This window comes from Eschrichtius robustus, chromosome 11, assembly GCF_028021215.1.
Source record: "Eschrichtius robustus isolate mEscRob2 chromosome 11, mEscRob2.pri, whole genome shotgun sequence".
Lineage (NCBI taxonomy): Eukaryota > Metazoa > Chordata > Mammalia > Artiodactyla > Eschrichtiidae > Eschrichtius > Eschrichtius robustus.
This window is the reverse complement of record NC_090834.1, coordinates 86982901-87002793: the sequence shown is the minus strand read 5'-3', so window position 1 is coordinate 87002793 and position 19893 is coordinate 86982901. Positions and strand designations below refer to the sequence as shown.

At 40.7% G+C, this 19893-nt stretch overlaps 1 protein-coding gene across 2 annotated transcripts in view; it reads right to left on the bottom strand.

Moving 5' to 3' along the window:
* Positions 1-4261: 4261 nt before the first annotated feature.
* ELP4 (elongator acetyltransferase complex subunit 4) overlaps positions 4262-19893 on the bottom strand; it is a 221601-nt gene continuing 205969 nt past the window's right edge. The window contains exons 10-11 of one of the 2 annotated variants that reach the window (XM_068555179.1): positions 11060-11260; positions 4262-4864 (exon numbers count right to left, since the gene is read on the bottom strand). In XM_068555179.1, the coding sequence (XP_068411280.1) occupies positions 4733-4864; positions 11060-11260 (333 nt within the window). In that variant the 3' untranslated portion in view covers positions 4262-4732. The remainder of the gene's footprint in view (positions 4865-11059; positions 11261-19893) is intronic. The other variant, XM_068555180.1, reaches the window with a different exon arrangement.

Here is a 19893-nt window from a genome sequence, read left to right as displayed (position 1 = left end):
GTTGTTATTTGCAATGAAGCACAGATCTGATCATGTTTAAAGTGGCGGCACGCAGGGCAGGAGTGCTTGAGCCCAAGCAAAGGATGGAAAAAAATGAGCCTTTGTTGGGTGAAAAAGGCCTGTCTGAGACTTTTATTTCTGTCTGTTCTGTGTAACATATAAGTCAATATGGAGAAGTTTCTTCTGCAAGCTTCAGTCAAAGGCTGGGGGGGCTGGCAATCTAGATTAAATGCCTGCACAGGCAAAACCCTCTGGGGACAAAGACACACTTCCACTGAATTGTACTCTGCTCCTTTTTTGTTTTGTTTTAAATCCCCAAAGGCAAATGATCAGAAATAGAGAAATTAATTGGAGGCTTTAAAAAATAACCTTCTAGTTTAACATCTATTATTTTCTAGTTAAAGAATTACTTGTGAACAGATAATTGTCTGGCATGCTGTATATTAATATTCCACCAGAGTTGCCTGCACACTGAGACATGCTGACTGCAGTTTTTATACGTGTGCATGTAGTTTGATCGACTGTGAGCCTGCGCTGCACGCGTGCACACTTCGGCAGTGTGCGCACGTACGCACTATTGGTACAGTCACCCGTGCAGATATTTCTACCTCTTAACATTTTGCAGCCTACATTCCTTGAGGGCCATGTGCCCAGGGAGCTGTCAGAGGAAGGCTATGTGTGAGTGTGGCAGCCGCTGGCTGGCTCACTTCTCCCCTGCAAGAAGGGACGGTTTCCAAGTGACTCTGATTTGGGCCAGGGTCAGGCAGCCAGTCCTGGCCCACGGCTCTGTTGTGCAGAGAGCAGAGACTTTGGAGCACCGGGTGTGGCATTTGGGTGCAGGAGCTGAGGCCGGGAGGAGGGGAGTGCTGTGGCCGCAGAGGAGCCAGCTGCCTGTGTGCACTTAGGCACGTACACGTGTCCTCTGAGGGTCAGGCTTGCCAGGGCGCGGTGGCTCAGCAGCCTGGTTTAGTCTGAAGCGGCCACTCAGCTGCAGGTGCCCTCTGATCCAGCAGGATGGGTCAGCTGCCTTGCCTTCTGCCTTGTGCCCTCACCCTAGGGAGACGAGCTGTCCTTTTGAATGGAGCTCCAGGCATGCCCTTGGGGACAGCACGGCAGATACTGTGTGGAAGCACTGCCCCGAGGTGGCCTTTTACTCATTCTTGAACTAATTCTTGTTTATTTATTTATTGATAGGTATATTTATATATTTATGAATGGGAACTCTTCAGGGATGCTTTGACGCCATCTTCCAGGATGGTGGCCATCTATTTGTGATGTCCTTGGTAGAATCGTGAGACTTACAACCTATGATTTTTCTCCAAACTTGACTGACTTAGGGAGACCAGGTGAACAGAATTCGAGCTGAACGGTTGAGTAAGAAACATTCAAATTACTCCAAGTAAACAAATGCGTTTTACTATAATGAATTCCCAGAATATCCCTCCTCCCCACCCCAAAGCTGTGCCTCGTCTTAAATGGGAAGGAAGCAGCTGCTTCCTGACATGGCTCACATAATCATTTCTTCCTCCTTTAAAAAAAAGTCATAACTAGGCTTCCTAGGAGTCATTCATACAGTATTATTCTAAGATTCAGCTTTGTTTGGTGAATTTTTGTCATCGTAGAATGGTGTCCATATTCTTCTGCTTATTTCTTTTTGCTCCGGGCCTTAATGTTAACGAGATTTTTTTTTTTTTTTTTAAAGGGTTTTCTGCTTTGTATAACGCTTGGCTCACCAAGGCCAAACACAAATTCTTCCCTTTTCTGTTCCTCAAGAATAAACCTCATCTGTTTTTTATTATTGATAAAAAAAATTTTTTTTTTTTGCCTCAGTTCTGAATGACTTCACTGCTCAGTTTTGAAGTTCAAAGTGTAAATACTTAGGGCTAGAATTGCTTAAATTTGGTGGTGTTGATGGTGACTATCTTTGGAAATCATTAACATGATGCTTTAGAAATGACATTCATAATGGGCTTAAACAAATGAATAGGGCTCTCCCCCTACTTTTGTTTTGTATGCTCATTCGTGTGTTGATTCTTTAAAAGATAGGGAATTGATTGCAGTGTTGCTTCCTTTTGAAGTACTTTTATTTTGTCTAGTGTTTGTTAGTATTTGCAGGTCCTGGAGGTGGAGATAAAGAATAAATGGCAGAGAAAAGTGGAAATTGGTGGCTACTAAAAAGAAATTCGGAAGGTCTTAGAACCCCAGCACCTGAGCAGACTCTAGCAGTCAAAATATTTACCTCATGTTAAAGAAAGGCAAATCTAGCGTAAGAAATAAATACCATAGAGGGTTTAGAAGTTTTAGAAACATTTAAAAGATATGAGGACGTTTCAAACACTGTTTGGCATTGTTACTTAAAGTCTTTGAGACAAGCTGATAATTGAAAAAGAAATCTGTCAATAGAGTGTATATTTCATAATATACCAAAATGGCTTGTATACCTACAGTAGCATTATTGAGGACCAGTATTTTTATGTAGTAAGTTATTAGCATATGGACAATTGATGTTTCCAGAAGGAAAGAAAACACATTTTTAGAGTGGGTTTTTATCAGAGCAAAACAAAAATATACATCCCTCTCCAGTAGCTTATTTTTTACAAAGTTTGCCTAGTGAATCAGACCAACAAAGCACTTGAATCTGATTTTTGGAAAGCCCAGGTACTATTATTGTTCAAAATGCACTTTCACTGAGTTTTAAAAGTTTCTTTTATATTTAAAATAAGGGTTCAAATATGCACATTCAATTTTTATAGTATTTATTTGCAAAGCATATACTAACTAGTAATTGGCTGTTAATTTTATAGACATGGTAGCTAGGGTAGTAAATCAATGACCTACTAAGTATTTTTGACAAGCAATTTTCATATCCGATGACCTCACATTTCCTTTTCAGAGTCAAATGCTATGTAATTGTTCCGTTGTGTGTTTGTATAAAACGAATCACAACACGGTAAGAAAAAGGTTAGCCTTATTAAAATAATAACCCGACTAAAATATTCACTTGAGCTTATTCACATTGTTCATAATGCTTTCAAAGGACATAGCAAAGCTTTTGTGGAGTATCTGCATATTATTTATTATCTATGGACTAAATTGATTTTTTGAAGTTGCTTTAAATTTTAAAAGCACCTTTGCTTAATATGAAAGCCCTTTAATTTTAACTGACAGATCAATTCTTAAACTTTATTTTGAAAAGAAAATGGGGAAGAATTTGTGTCTTTCGAATTAAAAGAAGTGAAAAAAATAAACCAGACATTCTAAAAAAATAGGAGAAACCTGATTTTTAGTACTAATGAAATAGCAGGTGACAAAATAGTTGTCTTTTTGATTTTGATCACAAAAAATAAACTGGTAGTGACAGGATATGATGGAGAGATTTGACATCCTGGCAAATCACTGTCATTGATTCAATTATTCTAATTCTGAATAAAAGCTGTATACAGTATGTGTTTATGCTACAGTGGGTTTTTTTTAAGTGACTGACATTCATCATATCGGTTAGACAGTTTTAAAAACCTAGGCTTTGTTTTCCGCAATGTTGTCAAGAACAAATAAAGTATAATTTGTGGTATATTAAAAGCAAACTGCTCAAAAATGCTAGATATAACTGCTTCAAGATAGTCTAATATATTTGGAAATGTATCTTGAAAATTCAGTTTCTCCTAATAGATGTTAAACAGCTTTTTTAAAAACTGAGACTCTTTACTTAAATATGCAAGTTACTTTTCTAACTTTTACTTTTTGTCTACTATTTGTCAAAAGCTTTGAGAATATGGAACTATGATTCAAAAAACTAGTATTTCATATGAAAACGAGTTCAATATATCCACAAAGACATGTTTATATTGTTATAAATGTACACACCTACCAATGTTCATAATTAACAAAGGGTTTTACCTGATGCAATGGAAATCTGAGTTAGCTTTTTTATACTTTGTCTCAGACCGATGTTTTGTAAAAATCTCTCACCAAGCTTCAATACATGTTTTCCCCCAGTATCCTAGCATGAATGTGGCTGTCGGTTTGAATTTCAATCCTGAATTATGTCTATTGACATAATTTCACAGTGCGAACTTTAATTGTTTAAACAGAGACCATCTACTTCTTTGTCTAAGTTTTCTATCACTCAAGTTCTTTATATTTATTAACTACTATGGCAGACTAATTATTTTTAATGGAGTCTTAATCCCAAAATACTATCTTGTCTTCATCAATTTCATAACAGGATGCATAAATGCAAATTCATTTTATTTTAGTCTTCATCTATTAGCAAACAAATTTTTTCATTTCTTAAAAAAACCTTAGCATTTTTGGTGGGAGGTGTCTTTTTCAGAAATGAAGAGAAAATACGTTTTTCATACATAATTTTGAATTTCATAACGTTTTATATGCTACCTGCTGTAACATGCACTTTACCATGAACTGAGTGCCTTAAACACACATACACTAATGACCACTGTAAGGCATCTTGATTTGCTTTTATTTAAAAATAAAATTATCTATTTTCTCTAGATATAGCATAAACCAAAATTTAAAGTGAAAGTATTTCTGCTCTACTATTGCTGTATAGAAAGTTGGTTCAAATAACGAAGAATGGTGGCCTCATTTTGCAATCCTAACTGTGTTTTTCAAGGATTGGAGGTCAAATCGTTAAGAAAAATATTTACATAAGCTATTAGCAATCATAATTAGAGTGTCATATAATTCTGCGTCAACCACTAAGGAGGAATCACTAGAAGTCCAGGTGCTTCTTGCCTCGGGCCGTCATGCCACAGCCTGGGCCCAGCAGCTTGGCGGATTCTGCCAGATCCTGTTTGCTCGAGCGGCTCACTGTGTCTGACAAGTCTGGAGGCAAATGCAGTCGCTATGGCAGAAGATTTCAGGGGAAGGAAAGAAAGAAGAAAAGAAATAATTAATTTTGCTTTTGCCAGCACACTTCAGAATACAATATTATGCTCTGTTGATCAGCATTTAGTCTTGCATATAAAATTCTTGCTAAAACAATTCTCAGACTGAAGCCGAATATAATCACATCCTATTCCTACTAGATTTTACAAATTGTAGCCATTACAGAAACTGGACCAGGACTCTTAGTGGCACATTTCCAGAGTCCAAACCTAAATGTATTAAGATTTTTCTTATTTAGGTAGAAATGAAAACATGTAAGTGCATAAATAAAAGCATAATTGAAAAATATCACATAATAATGGCAGGGTTGTTTTTTGGCTTTTTCTTTCTTTTTTTTTTTTTTTGGCTAGAGCTCCAAGATGGTATTATTTTTCAACAGAATGTAGCTTTTCAGCAATTATGGATTCCCACAAATGCTTGTTTCCCTTTGTCTATTAAGTTGACCTGATGATTTTTATTTCAAGGCTATACTTTCTTTAAGGAACTTACAATTTTCATAGACAAATGTCATATTGACATAATGAAAAAAATGATACCAATCAAAGGGTCAATATTTTTCATATGCCCAGATAAGTCAGCCATAACATCTGCTATAGGTCTTGGTAAGTTTGTTTCTATGCGTCACGTTGGGTCATGTTTTCAAACATACAGTGTAACTTTGAACATCTCCCCCTCCTGTTTTTCTGCAGGTTGATTTAAGGAGACCCAGTAACCAACCATCATTACAAAACAGTTACAGTAATTAGGGAGAAATATTCATATTTCAAAAGACCTTTTTTGGTTTTCAAAAGGATCTCTATCAAATTCCTTCAACTATCAGTGCTCCCAGACCACATGATTTGTTTCATAAAAATCCAAACTCAAAGGAACATGTTTCTTGCGTGAGGCAGAGTGGGTGTGCGAGGCTAAAGGTAAGTAGGGCAGGATGGGGTCATCCCCTGATGACTAAGCAAAGCCTTGATGAGGTGAACTGACCTGGAGACAACCTACCTGAAACCCTTCATTTGAAAACTCCCTTCAATATGAAAAACAAAAAAAATTCAAGATGAAAAAGGGAAAAACCATTTTTTTGGGTCAAAATATTGTGATCCACCAGCGTATGTTCTGGCTAGTTTCTTTCCTGATAAAAGGCTTGTTTATTGTCATGTAAACACAAGCTGTGTGCAAGGATCAAAACATTTTAAAACATTAAAAATAATTTATGAAAATATTCTTCCTTGATTTCAGTTTGCTGGTACAAATATATATAGGATGAAAGACAGTATTATATAGATATGTGATCAACAAAGATGTCAGAAAGGTCCAGAAAAGCTATAATATCCATACAGTAATATAAATATAGTATTATTCATTTGTATGCTTAGTACCCAGCCTGTCACTTAAGTCATTAAATGTCTATTTCTTGAATAATAAAAAAGAACTCAAATAAGACACATTTTGCCTTTGCTTTAAACAATTCTTTCATTTCTTCATACCCTAGTTTCAGAAAGGATTTCAGGTAGAAATGAAAGTGTGAAAGGCTCAGGAAGGAATCTAAAAGACATGCATGACTCTAAAGTCTGAGGTCACGAATGTCTTTGCAGTAGTGTTAACTCTATCAGTGTTCACGTGAGGAAGCAGGAGGGGAAGAGATATTTAATTATATGGCTGAGTTTAAATGTTTCTTTAAGATCTTGTAGTAATTGCTAATGAGTAAAGGAAAAATGACTAGGGTATATGCATGACCTGAAGGCTCTCTGAAACTTAAAGAAAAGTCACCATTAAAAAACATGGGGCTTCCCTGGTGGCGCAGTGGTTGAGAATCTGCCTGCCAATGCAGGGCACACGTGTTCGAGCCCTGGTCTGGGAAGATCCCACATGCCGCGGAGCAACTGGGCCCGTGAGCCACAGCTACTGAGCCTGCGCGTCTGGAGCCTGTGCTCCGCAACAGGGGAGGCCGCGATAGTGAGAGGCCCGCGCACCGTGATGAAGAGTGGCCCCCGCTTGCCGCAACTAGAGAAAGCCCTCGCACAGAAACGAAGACCCAACACAGCCATAAATAAATAAATAAATAAATGTGAAAACAGGAAGGATGAAGATTTAAAAAAAAACAAAAACAAAACAAAACTTATGTGTGTGTTTGTGTGTGTGTGTGTGTGTGTATTCTTTTGGTTGGGACCTCACAAAGATGAGGTCAGATGGTGATTAGGCTGTTTAGGAAATCAACTGGAGTCAACAAATACTTAGAATCTACTCGAAGCAAGGCATTCTGAAAAGATATGTGAACAGAGCACCCTCCACACTCCGTGCTGCCTTACAATCCAGTAACAGGCATGAGGCAAGCACACAGGTAACCCTCATAGTGAGCAGTCCAAGTTTTGTCTACAAGAACGGCAGAGACAAAGCAGAAATCGTGGTGCGGGGAGGGGGCCAGAAAAAGCTTCACCGAGACGGGCTAGGTGTTAAATACTGAACTGGATTCTGACATACAGAAATGGTGATTTGCTTAACGGTGGAACGGATACATCTCTAAGATGCATTTGGTGGAAGGCTTCTACTGCTCTGACAATCCAAATGAGGAAACTAGTGTAGTTTATTCAGAACCAGCATAATATCATTTATTTCAGGAGCTTACCTATTTGCTAAAAATTTCTCTTCCTTTGCTTCTCTAGGCAATGAGCGTGAGCCAGTTGGCGGAAAGCCCTTCATAGCAAAAGTAGCTAAATGTGACGTGTGACATGCTTGGAAATCTTTCAGGTTGAATGGCTTTGAAGAAGAGTCAAATACCATTCGTGTGTAACTTCTGAGCACAAAAATTTGGGGTGATGTGGTTAAATGCTTCTAACCAAATGTCACACCGTAAAAGCTAGTTGCACACCCATGTCCTTTGAAAAAAGCCCAAGGATGGCTCTTGGAAATATGTGAATCTACGTGTGATTTTGCCAGCTTTTGTTGATTGTTACTCGAACGAGCTTACTCTGCAGCCTAAATTCTCAAGCAGTGGGTTTTGTTTTCTCCCTTTCTAAGCCTCCCCCCGTGCACCATGTCAGTGCGATGTGAAGCAGCGAGGAAGAAGGAGAGATCAGGTTCCAGGCTTGCCAGGTGTGTCAGGCACTTTCCCTTTGAGGCTTCCAAAGCATTTACACACTTGACACGTAAACGTTCAGATGCTGCTGTACCCCAGATCTGTCTTCTGAGAAAATGTGCTGTAAGATACACTACACAGTACGGTGACCTGTTTAGACCAAAGCTGCAAGGCTGTGGGGGTATAAACGTTTGGACCTTGACGTTGCACTGGGTAATGGTTTCAGTAAAAATCAAGACTATCAAAAAATCTTGTAGAGATTCAATCTTGTAAACCAGATCAAGGTACTCATCTTTCTCATTTTATACCTGGGGTTCTGAGGCCAGCGCCAAAAACATAACTTACATTTAAAAAAAAATTATTTTATTTTATCCATTTATTTAATTTTTGGCTGCATTGGGTCTTCGCTGCTGCACGCGGGTTTTTCCTCTAGTTGCTGAGAGCCGGGGCGGGGGGCTACTCTTCGTTGCAGTGCGCAGGCTTCTTATTGCGGTGGCTTCTCTTGTTGCGGAGCACGGGCTCTAGGCGCACGGGCTTCAGTAGTTGTGGCTCGCGGACTCTAGAGCGCAGGCTCAGTAGTTGTGGCTCAAGGGCTCTAGAGTGCAGGCTCAGTAGTTGGGGCGCACGGGCTTAGTTGCTCCGCAGCATGTGGGATCTTTCCAGACCAGGGCTTGAACCGCTGTCCCCTGCGTTGGCAGGCGGATTCTTAACCACTGTGCCACCAGGGAAGCCCTACCTTACATCTTGAGCTAAAATTTTTCCACCTGATTTTCTTTTCCCAGATTCTGGGAGGAAAGAGATGCTTGTCTGGCTGACTGCCTGCCTATTTTTTCCATGCATGCCTTGTCTTGAATGATGATTTCTATGTAGGCAAAGGGATCTGGGAAAGGTGCGACAACTCTCAAGGTTCCGCAGAGGCCTATGTACTTTACAGCGATTCATCCCACTGCGTTAATGGGTCCCTTTCCTTCAGTGCTACAAGGTGGGAAATAGCGAAGCTGACAAAATGCCCTGGCGGATTAGGGGAGTTCCTGCCAAAAGGCACCCTTAGCCCCATAGGAAGCCCTGGGTCGTAATATAGAAGTAGCAGCGGAAGTGCTTTGCTCTGTGGCTCCAGAGAGTAAGTACCAAGCCGAGCTGGACCGAGATTCTTTCCCCTCTGCCTACCTCTCTGTCCCTTTGTTGGGCTGAGCCACTGACTATATTTTGTTCCTTCTTGAGTCAGCAACTCTACTGATTGTACATAGGATTGGGTTTCCTGGCTCCATAGCTCTCTTCCTAATTCCTTTTCTCCCAGCCTGCCAGACCTGTGCTCAGCACTCACAGTTCCCAGACAGAAGGGGCAAGATAATGAATCTAGGTTACACCTGGATTTGAGACAAATTGCAGGTAAATACCATTAAAATAAGTTAAATCAATTTATATTTTTCATATTTTTGCCAAGGCCAAACCACCAGGCACTGTTTGTTTTCTGAAAACAATTGATGTAGTACAATTTTAACCCTTAGCAAATGAATAGAGATCTGTTTTAATTCTTTAAAATTTATGACATGTCCTGAAAAGTCAAACTTTCCATTACTCACAATCACAGAAATAGGAGTTAATATTTCAAAATACTTCCTAATAGTTTTTTTCTTTTTTCTTTAAAACACAATCAATTTAAATTAAAACTTGTAAACACCTTAGAACATATAGGTTCTACATTGGTCCCTTCACAGAGGCAGCCAGTGACAGTTTAATACCTCCCTCTGTCACTCGCTCTCAATGTGACTTCAGATAAGTCACTTCACCTGTCTAGCTTCAGTATCCTCATCTATCACAAGTGAATAATTCTCCCCTCATAAGACTGTTATGGGGATCATATGAGATATGAAGTGTTTTGTGAATTATTAAGTACTACACTAATTTATTTCTACCTCTTTTTGCTTCAAGAAGGCATGTGAGGTGGCTCATAAAAATACCTTTGGGACAAGATAAAAATAAGTGAGCTTATTAGGGCAAGGAAATGAATCTACAAATTTAATGAAAAACATATATTTGTAAGCAACAGAAACAGAATATTGGACTCGGCCAGCAGGTCTCATCACTAAGTCTTAGCATTTACTACACATTGCCCTCTACTGCAGTGCTGTAAAGAAATATAAATATAAAAGGAAACTGCAGTCATTGTCTCCGCTTCCGGGAAGATTTAAAAAGGCTAAATAATTTTCCTCATACTTAGTAAGAAAATAGTGAAAACGGGGCATGTTAGGTGCCTGGCTTCTGGGCCAGTGAAAATATGCATGGCTGTATTAAGGAGGCAATTTGGGGTCCATTTATTTATTTTTATTTATCTATTTTTAAAATTTATTTATTTATTTGTTTATTTATTTATTTATTTATTTATTTATTTATTTATGGCTGCGTTGGGTCTTCGTTGCTGCATGCAACCTTTCTCTAGTTGCGGAGGCTACTCTTCGTTGCAGTGCGCAGGCTTCTCATTGCGGTGGCTTCTCTTGTTGCGGAGCACGGGCTCTAGGCGCGCGGGCTTCAGTATTTGTGGCACGTGGGCTCTGTAGTTGTGGTTTGCAGGCTCTAGAGCACAAGCTCAGTAGTTGTGGCGCATGGGCTTAGTTGCTCCGCGGCATGTGGGATCTTCCCAGACCAGGGCTTGAACCTGTGTCCCCTGCACTGGCAGGCAGATTCTTAACCACTGTGCCACCAGGGAAGCCCATATTTATTTAAAAAAAAATCTATCTTGCACATGTGTTTAATGCTGACACAATAACAAAAGGAATGTCAGAAGATGAAGCTTCTCCACTCAAGTTTTAAAAGCATTTCCCCTTCTTTATATCATGGGCAGGAAACCAATGCACAAAAGACTCGTCATCCCACTCCACTGATTCTTTCAAGAGCTGTGTGATGCCCTAACCTGGAGCATGATTTGCTGATTTCTGTAGCCATATTCTGTGTTATGAGGCACTGCTCTGGATGGTAGGGAATGAATTAGAGTATAGGCTAAGTAGCTGCAATACAGAGATATCCCAACCCACTTCAAGAAACGGCTAAAAAACAGACAGAAGTTTATTTATCTCCCACTTTACGGACCAGAAGTAGGCAATGCTGAACCGGAAGGACTGGTCTGCCATCCTCAACAAGCGGCTCCCACTTCTGGCTCCAAGGCTGATCTTTTTTGCTCTCTCTCAGCTGGTGGGAAGCAGGGGCCATGAAGGAAGACTTGCAAGTTGGACACATCACTTCCATACACATCCAGAACTTAAACATGGCCACACCTGGTTGCGAGGGAGGCTGGGAAATGTTTTAAAATATGTGAAAATGTTCAGCAAATGCATTACTATGGAAGAAGGAGCAAATGGATACTGGGAGACAACCAGTAGTCAGCTACAGTGCCGAGAAGGGCCATAGCAAAACGATCACCCTCCCGAAGCATTCACTCTTTGTGTGAGCCCCTGCTAATGGCGGAAGGCTCCCTACTTAGTTTCTGACCAAGGAAATGCACACCTGATGCCCCCCCCCCCAGCCCAGAGGGCAGGGGTTAAAGTAGTGCTCAGAGTCTCTTTTATATCATAAAAGGGGATATATTTCCTTTGTGAGAGACTGATTTCCTTCCGGGGGGCGCTAGGAGGAGGGTAGAGGGAAGGAACCAGATGAAGCAGGCTTTGATATGCTATTCATCATCACTATTATTTCTTCACAAGAATTCAGAGTGTTATTTCAACTTGCAAAAAACTCGCACAGTGTTATATGCCGTTACATAATTATTATATTTTTATATTATTGCATTTATATTATTCCATAATCATTACATTATTACAATGCAATGTTACATTGTAGTTATTCTATATCTGGCTAAAATTTTGCAGTGTGGAAGATGCATTTGCCTAATTTTGTGAATTTTGTGTTACTCTTGTGTATGAGTAGGACAGTGGAAATCATGCCAGAACCATATTTTGGCTCTTTTTGGATTGATAAGTGTACGTTTGATAGCAGCCGAATATTTCTGGAAGAATTGCTGCCAAAACATGGTCAGGTTTTAGGTTTCAGTTTTGTTTGTTTGTTTAAGATCCAATTCATCCCCAGGGTTTTGGATTAAAATTGTTTTATTGAATGTCATAATCATACTATATCCTTTGAATTGAAAAAAATTCATTTGGTTCTTCCTGATTGATCTGAAAATTAGACAAAATTTCAGAGCTGGAACATTGCACATTGGCTGCCCATTGAAAAATGCTCAGGTGTGCAATTATTTTGACCGTCAATTATAACTGACAGTATTGTCTTGCCTCCAAACTCACCTCTCTGAAAGCAGATTGTGAAGAACTCACTTGTCTAAACATAAGTGTGATTTGTGAAAAGGCATGTGTCTGTGGCAGAGATTGCTAGCTTACTCCCAATATCTATTCTCTTCCTTTGCAGCGAGTAAAAGAATCTCTGAGTGTTAGTGGGACACATGGCCTCCCAGAATAAAGGCCACGCTCCCCAGCTGCCTTTGCCAATAGCTGAGGCTGAGTGATTAAGCTCTGGTTGCTTCATCTTGAGCAGAAGTGCTATGATTAAGCTCAAGGTTAGATCCTTAGAGAGGGGGAGGTGCCAATTACTTCCCTTTTCCCTTGGCATCGTTATTCGACCCCAGCAAGAGGACCCCCGCCCTGGGCTTTGACCCACCCCTCCTCATGGGGTGAGGAATTAACAGGGCGAAGGGGATGTGCCCATCTAGAGCCTGTACCCTTCATTATAGGACACACTCTGGGTACTCAGAACCTCAGAACTCCCTGTGCAAATGGCCACAAAGCCTGCACAGGTCTCTTCCCCAGGTTTGACCACCGTGGGCAAACTGTGTCGTCTATGTGCACACCCTGGGGCCCCAGGAGGAGCCAAGGGGTGGCTGTTTGTGGGGAGTGTGGACAGAGTTTGGATGTGAAGGCTGGGTGTCCCCAGGCACAATCACGTTGCCTGCTGTGTGTGGGAAGGAGACAGGGGTGGGGAGAGAAAGGAGATGGGCTGTAGGCCCGTTCTTCCTATGTCTCCATGTTCTGGAGTAGAACCCTGATCCTAAATTTAAACTTGGCTTTCCAGGTAGGTATATTTGTGAAGGAAGGAAGGGAAAGCATATTTAATGATTTTTTGGCTTGGTAACTTTTAAATATTGAGGCATATAATAATGTGGTCCTTTATTTGCATTCCTGCTCTAGGCTCCACAACGTTAGGGACAAGCCAAACTTCCCTCTTCCCACTCGCTGAAATGTGGACTTGAGGGTAGGTGCTGAAGCAGCTGTCCTGGGCCATCAAACGGAAGCTATGGGCTGAGGAGGGCATAGCAAAACCACAGAATTAGTTTAGGGTCTCCTGACACCACCTGGCACCAAAAGAGCCCTGGGCCACCGAATTGAGCTTTTATGTGGTATGTATGTGTTCCATATTATTTAAGCCACTGCATCTTTGAATTTCTTTAATAGCAGCCTAACCTATATCCTCCTTACGGAGAATTTGGGACCTGAAAAATGGATCGAGTTCTACCATCAAAATCTAAGTTGGTAGTATATATTAGTCCACGCCACTCTCTCACCTCGTCCCAGCTCACCCTTCCCCCACCCTGTGTCCTCAAGTCCATTCTCTATATCTGCGTCTTTATTCCTGTCCTGCCCCTAGATTCTTCATAACCATTTTTTTTTAAAGATTCCATATATATGTGTTAGCTGATTCACTTTGTTATAGAGCAGAAACTAACACACCATTGAGAAGCAATTATACTCCAATAAAGATGTTAAAAAAAAAAAATCTAAGTTGGCTTAGTGGTTGGAAGGTGGGCAGTGAGGTCAGTATCACAGATTGGAAAGCTGACTACCCTTGTTAGGCCTGTGGCTCTAGTTGAAACGTTGGAGAAATTCAGGATATTGTTGTGTTAGTGGCTTCTTGCCATTTTTGGCAAAGTTATTTATGAAAGAGAAATGAACTTAGGCTAGAGCTATAGAATATGCAAGACGAGGTAGAGGAACTACAACTCTATTAAAGGAAATGCCCTGCCTGCAGCTCACAACTTAAAGTGAATAAAAGCTTGGTAATTTGGGATGTCAGAAGGTTGAAAAAACCCAGCTATTTCTGCAATTGCACACCAGAGCAGGCAACCTTCACAGATGTCTTTGCCCCTAAGCCTTGGTGAAATACCTCATTAAGAGGCTGGCCAGAAAAATGGGAGCCAGCTCAGAGACAAAAGTCAGATTAAGGGTGTTGCCTTCCCTCTCAAGTCTATTATTTCAGATGGCTTCAAGCTAGTTACAAGTAAGATGAAAGAGAGAGGTATAGGTAGAACAGAGAGGCCAGAAAATAAGACTCAAGTCTTACAAGGTAAGAGTTGTGGTGGACATGCGCCCATTTCAACTGCCTTGTGGTGTGTCTGCCTGCAGGTAAGAGGCTGGAAAGGTGTGAATTAGGCTTATCCAGTTAGACGCAGCTGTACTAGATTTAGAAGGTGGAAGAGAAGCAGGTGCTGTCCTCCTGCTACTTTTACTGCTGCAATTGGCAAGCACTGTTGCAGGGACAGTTTTTTGTGTTGTTGTGTTTTTTTGCATTCTAGTGACTAGTCAACAGCTTCACAGGCTTCATGGGAGCAGAGAGGCAGCTGTGGAAATGGAGGCCAGCCCAGTGTTTCAGTGTCCAGTGACTTGCTTCATGGGGGCCAAGAAGCACCGGCAGCAGTGGCAGCGGGAAGTTACTTGCCCCAAGATTGGGGGTTGTTTTGCCAAAGAAACTACAAGCCTGGTCAAGAGTCTATGAGTATTCAACCCCTAAAGTAATCTTAAGCCCCCAAATCTGATCTATCAATTAGTGGGCTGTAAAAACTGTGCAGCCCCCAAAGGGCACAGACTCTATAATAGCGACTTCACGTAGCCATCAATGATAATGGACAAGGAATAACTTTCTAAAGGGGTACAAAGGAGAGTGGACAAGGGAGTTCCTTCCAGAGGGCAGAACTGAGGGTTACAAACTCGGCTACACTCCTCTACTGCCAGGGCAGAGAATTTTTGCAGTTTCTCTCCAGTAGGATTCCCCACTCACCCCTGAAGAAGAGGTAAGTGTGTGGGAAGAGGCTGTGCACGGATATTTGGGTTCCGAAGGGCTGTGGACTCTGATAGAGACTGTCATTAACCTCCAGTGTCCACTCTCCCTTCCTCCTTTAGTAGAAGTACCCGGGAATATACGGCCATCCTGAATAAAGACTTTACTTCCAAGCTTCCCTTTCAACTGGTTGTAGAATACGTGACCAAGTCTGAAAAATACCGAAGTGATGTCGCAACTTCAGGGTATTCAAATGGGATTTGAACTCAGGCATTCTGGCTTCAAAGTCCACATTCTTACTCACTGCTCTATGTGCCAGAACTTTTCTAAGCACTGGAGGTAAAATAGTGAACAAGACAGGCAAAATCCTTGCTTTCAAAAAACTTACAACTTCAGAAAGGGACAATACATAGACACTTATTAACACAAGGAGAGACAGCTAACATACAGGAAAGCCAACAAATGGAGAAGATAATTCAGACAGTGAGAAGTCTTTTAAGGAAATGAAACATGGTGATATGATACTGTCTGGGGGTACTACTCTAATTGGTGAAAGCCTTTCTGCAGAGTACATTTGAGCTAAGATCTAAATTTTCAGAAAAGACCAATGAGGACCTGAAAAAGAAGTTTCCAGGCAAAGGGAATGAAATGCAAAAGTCTTAAGGTAGGAATAAGCTTGGCATTTTCGAAGGACAGAAAAAAGGGCACCTTTTCTGGAGCAGTCACCAAACAGGGGAGTGGCCGCGGCTAGGAGAAGTTTGGCTTGGTAGGAGCACGGTGGGAGTGGGAGGATGCTGTGGGTCAATAACAGAAAACAACAGTTGTTGCAAACGTGTATTCTATTAAAGACAGAATTTCCCAAAAGGTGGTGTACACAGGCTGTTCTAGATCCTGCTTTCTTTTGATTCAGAAAAGACATTCTAGTCACTAAGTGACCCACAGGATCCTCCCACTCCCGCCGTGCTCCTGTGGGGAGTGGTGGTCCTCAGCCTCACGCCTGCCCAACAGGAAGATTCCAGGTGGAGGGGTTGGGCCCTGTGTGAAGTGTGCATGGAGGAAAGACTCTGGCAGTGCTGTTTGTGGGGACGGCTTGTTGCGTTTAATCCTCTTAAAATGTGAGTCAGCATCTTTTGGACTACATAATAATGAGAATACCACCATGTTTCAGTTCCAATGTTCCTGAACTTTCAGACATTGGAGATATGGGGAGTCATGTTATTCTCCTCCTTTATTTCATACACTGATGGAGAACAAACTAGATTATTCCTGGAGAACTTTCCTTAAAATAGTTGTACTTTCTACACAAACTAAAGGCAGTATCCTTTTCTTTTCTTTGGGTCTCTCCTTTTTCTTTTGCACATTTTATTCTCATTCATGTTCTAACACGAGCAGGACTGAAAAGAATATATCATTTAGGTAACAGTTGGAATAAAGTGACTTGAATTGTGACCTAAACTTGGACAGTAGAAACTGTGAAAGATGCCTCCCCTCCCCCTCCCCCCCCCCCCCACTAGCCTCTTCTCTGGGATGGATAAAGGATAAAGGATAAAGGAATGGGGTGGTTAAGTCCCACATGGCCACTGTGACCCTGTGGTTGTGCATCACGGCCTGAATGAGACTCCCCATATCTCCTGAACGGACTCCCTCTCATTCATCCTTCCTGAATTGTAGCAGGGCTTCTCACTCTGGCAATCTTTTGACTGGTCTCCAACTCTGCTTAACCCAAGGCTCGTATGGGCTCTGGACCACACAATGCAGGCAGGAGCATATAAGCTCCAGAGTGTATAGAATCTGAATTAAGCTTGAGCAGGGCCAAGCTGAGAGACTCTTGAGATCTAGGGCCTACTGCTGCTCTGGCAGTTAAGTGGAAGAAGACTGAGATCTTTCTGTGGAGAGACCGTCGTTTTGATAGGCTCTTCAAGCCTGCTTTGTCCAGAAGGCCCCTTTTCTACCCGAGACAAGTGAGGAAACATTTTAGGAGCAATATTTTGGTACCACCCCTCCGATGGCTTAAGAATAGTAAGATATTTTAGGAACATATACCGTTTTCGGACCTGAATGTTGAGCTTGAAAAAAACACTTCTTTTAGAAATAAATTCAAACTACTAATTATATGCGAACTTTTTTTCTCTTAAAGCATATGGAAACTATTCTGGAGGTGGCAAAAGGTACAATCTGTTCTTGTCTGCTAGAATTCAAACTAATGTTTGCTCCTTACTATAATCTGAAGCTTCCTACTCAGTAAACTGTTAGCAGATAAATATGTGTGTAAGCTCAAGGCTGATCCCTAAATCCTAGAGATTTTTGAAACTATAGCAGATGCACTTTAACTTAGGGACTGGCAGAGGTCTGACTGATACATAGCTAATGGAAGAGATGAATTCTAACATGTGAAAAAGCAGGAATCAGAGAATTTTGAAATCAGATAATTGCTTTAGTTATCACACTAATTTCAGTCCACTAAATAACTCCAAATTGGCAGCTTTGGATGAACACTCCCTCAACCATATATTTTCGTATGTAAGTATGAACATATATTGATTTCCTTTTGGCTGTCCATGAATGAGTCCTGGGAGCATAATGGCCAATGTGTTTGCTTGCATAATGCCCTACAGTGTGTGCAGAACATTGCTCCACAAAGCCCTGAGATGGGGTATGAAGGGCTCGGTGGAAATGGCAATGTATAACATGTCGACAGCATTACATCTCCCAACTGCTCTGTAGTTACTTTGAGATCCCCACGTTTAAGGGTTTGCTAGTTCCTGGATATGAAGAAAGAATTTTTAATGGGGCCAACTGTAGGTGTTTACAAGGGGGAATTGTTGTTTTTTATTAGGAGCTGTCTTATGTTCAATAGTTGTATTTACTTTGTCAAGCTAGCCAGAATTAGAAATTCCCATTGCTAGGCAGCCCAGAGCGTCTGCGAAGTATTTCTGGGCATTCAGAACTGAGGCATGTGCTGCCCAAAGGCAGGTTTCATTACAGTGTGTTATTTAGTCCTTGTTCGTCCCTCCCTACCCACACACTCCCAGATAGCAGTGCTTCTATAACAGGAAATCTTGCTTACTTTATGCTGAAACATATTTACATGACTGAAACACGACAATTAACACATTTGTAAGGCTTGAGGGATAGGCACACTTTAATGGTTTTTTGAAGCAGGCAGATTTCCTGGAGCTTTTAATCTTATTTTATTTTGTTCTGCATGCGTGAACACGTTCTTCTTTACTATAGGTATTTGACAAGGTCTACCTGGTGTGAATGTGAATGAAAAGAAAATAATGTAAAACTTAACTTTACGTTTTATCTTTGCCAAACCGTTCCTAACTGCTTTCACCAGTTCAATGTATATTGAGGGCTATGCTATTATTTTTGACATGTTGTGTTAGCTTTTATACAAAGGCAGTTAGGTAGTATGTTTTTGGCTTGACAAAATGAAATGTGGCTTTCTCTCTACTGACAGTATAAAAACTTTTCATGGTGAATGCAAAGTATCAATTACAGCGGTGATTTTCCGCACTCTTCATGGTCAAAGGTACACTCTCCTAGGTGGTGTATATTTCACTTGCTCCAAATTTAAATTAACAGCCAGGTGGTATAAAGCAGTATTATTTGATAAGTGCTACTGTGTGTGTGTGTGTGTGTGTGTGTGCGTGTGTGTGCGCATGTGTGTATATGAGTGTGATGTTTATTTATACATATAAATATACATATGACATGGCAATGTTAGGAATATTTTAATATCTTTAAGTGTATAGATTAATTGCCGGGATCTTGGTAAAATTTTAGAAAAAATCCCTTTCATATCAGAACCCTCGGTAGTGAAATGAAACTTCCATTTTCCTTTTGAGTTCTGCATGTTAACTCGGAAACCCCCGCCCCAGTTCTCACTAAAAGTTTGCGGCAAATTTACAAATTACACTGCTTTCAAATAGTCACCCAGTACATCTATCTCTCCCCTCCACAGACCTCCTTCCTCACCAATTTCAAAGGGAGCTCAGTGAACAGACTGGGCAAAGCGAGAGCCCTCTCTCTACATGCCTTAGGGCGGTGATGGGGCAGCACCAGACCGAGTGCACTAGCTGCGGGATGCAGATTAGAGACGAGGACCTAACTCCAAAGAGTAACTCTCTGCTGAAGTGACTTCACAGATAAGAAGTATGCAGAGAATCAATTTAGTCTTAGACAGAAAACCTCTCCATGAATAATGGGAAATAAAGTTAAACGATATGAAGCAAATAAAGCAAGAAAAAAATACTGATGAGCAGAAAAGAGCAAAACATTTGTGAGTATATAGATAAATGACTATGCCTACTTCTAGGGATTCTTTTTTTGTATTTACTTATTTGGTTTAATCAAAATGCATATTTCTATGGAAATGTTAACAAGAGCCAAGTTTAATTTCCACATGGATAATTTAGAAGTAATTTCTCATGGAGATTATTCTCTATTCTCTAAAAACTCATTTGCTTTTATATGTGGAGGATTTTTTCCCCACCACTTAACTTTACCATTGAGCTAAATCTTTTTACAAGGAGGTCTGAAAGATCCTCAAAATGCAGAAGAACCGACAACCTGATGTATGGAATTGGCTAAATCCTGTTGCAAGTTTTCACTGCAGTAGGAAGAGTCACTCTGGTTCAAGTAGAAACTCTGAAATTTGGGGTCATTTCAGCCAGAGTCTGCAGGTATGCTTTGGGAATGTTCCTTTTGGTATATGCAAAATTAGGCTCCAAAATGAATTAATGGAGGAAAGTGATTTTGTCATTGTTATGTAGGGTTAATTCTCTAAATTTTAAAGATCTAAGTTAAATGAAATGGACATATTTGTACATTTCTATTTGATTCCCTTAATATTATAAGTG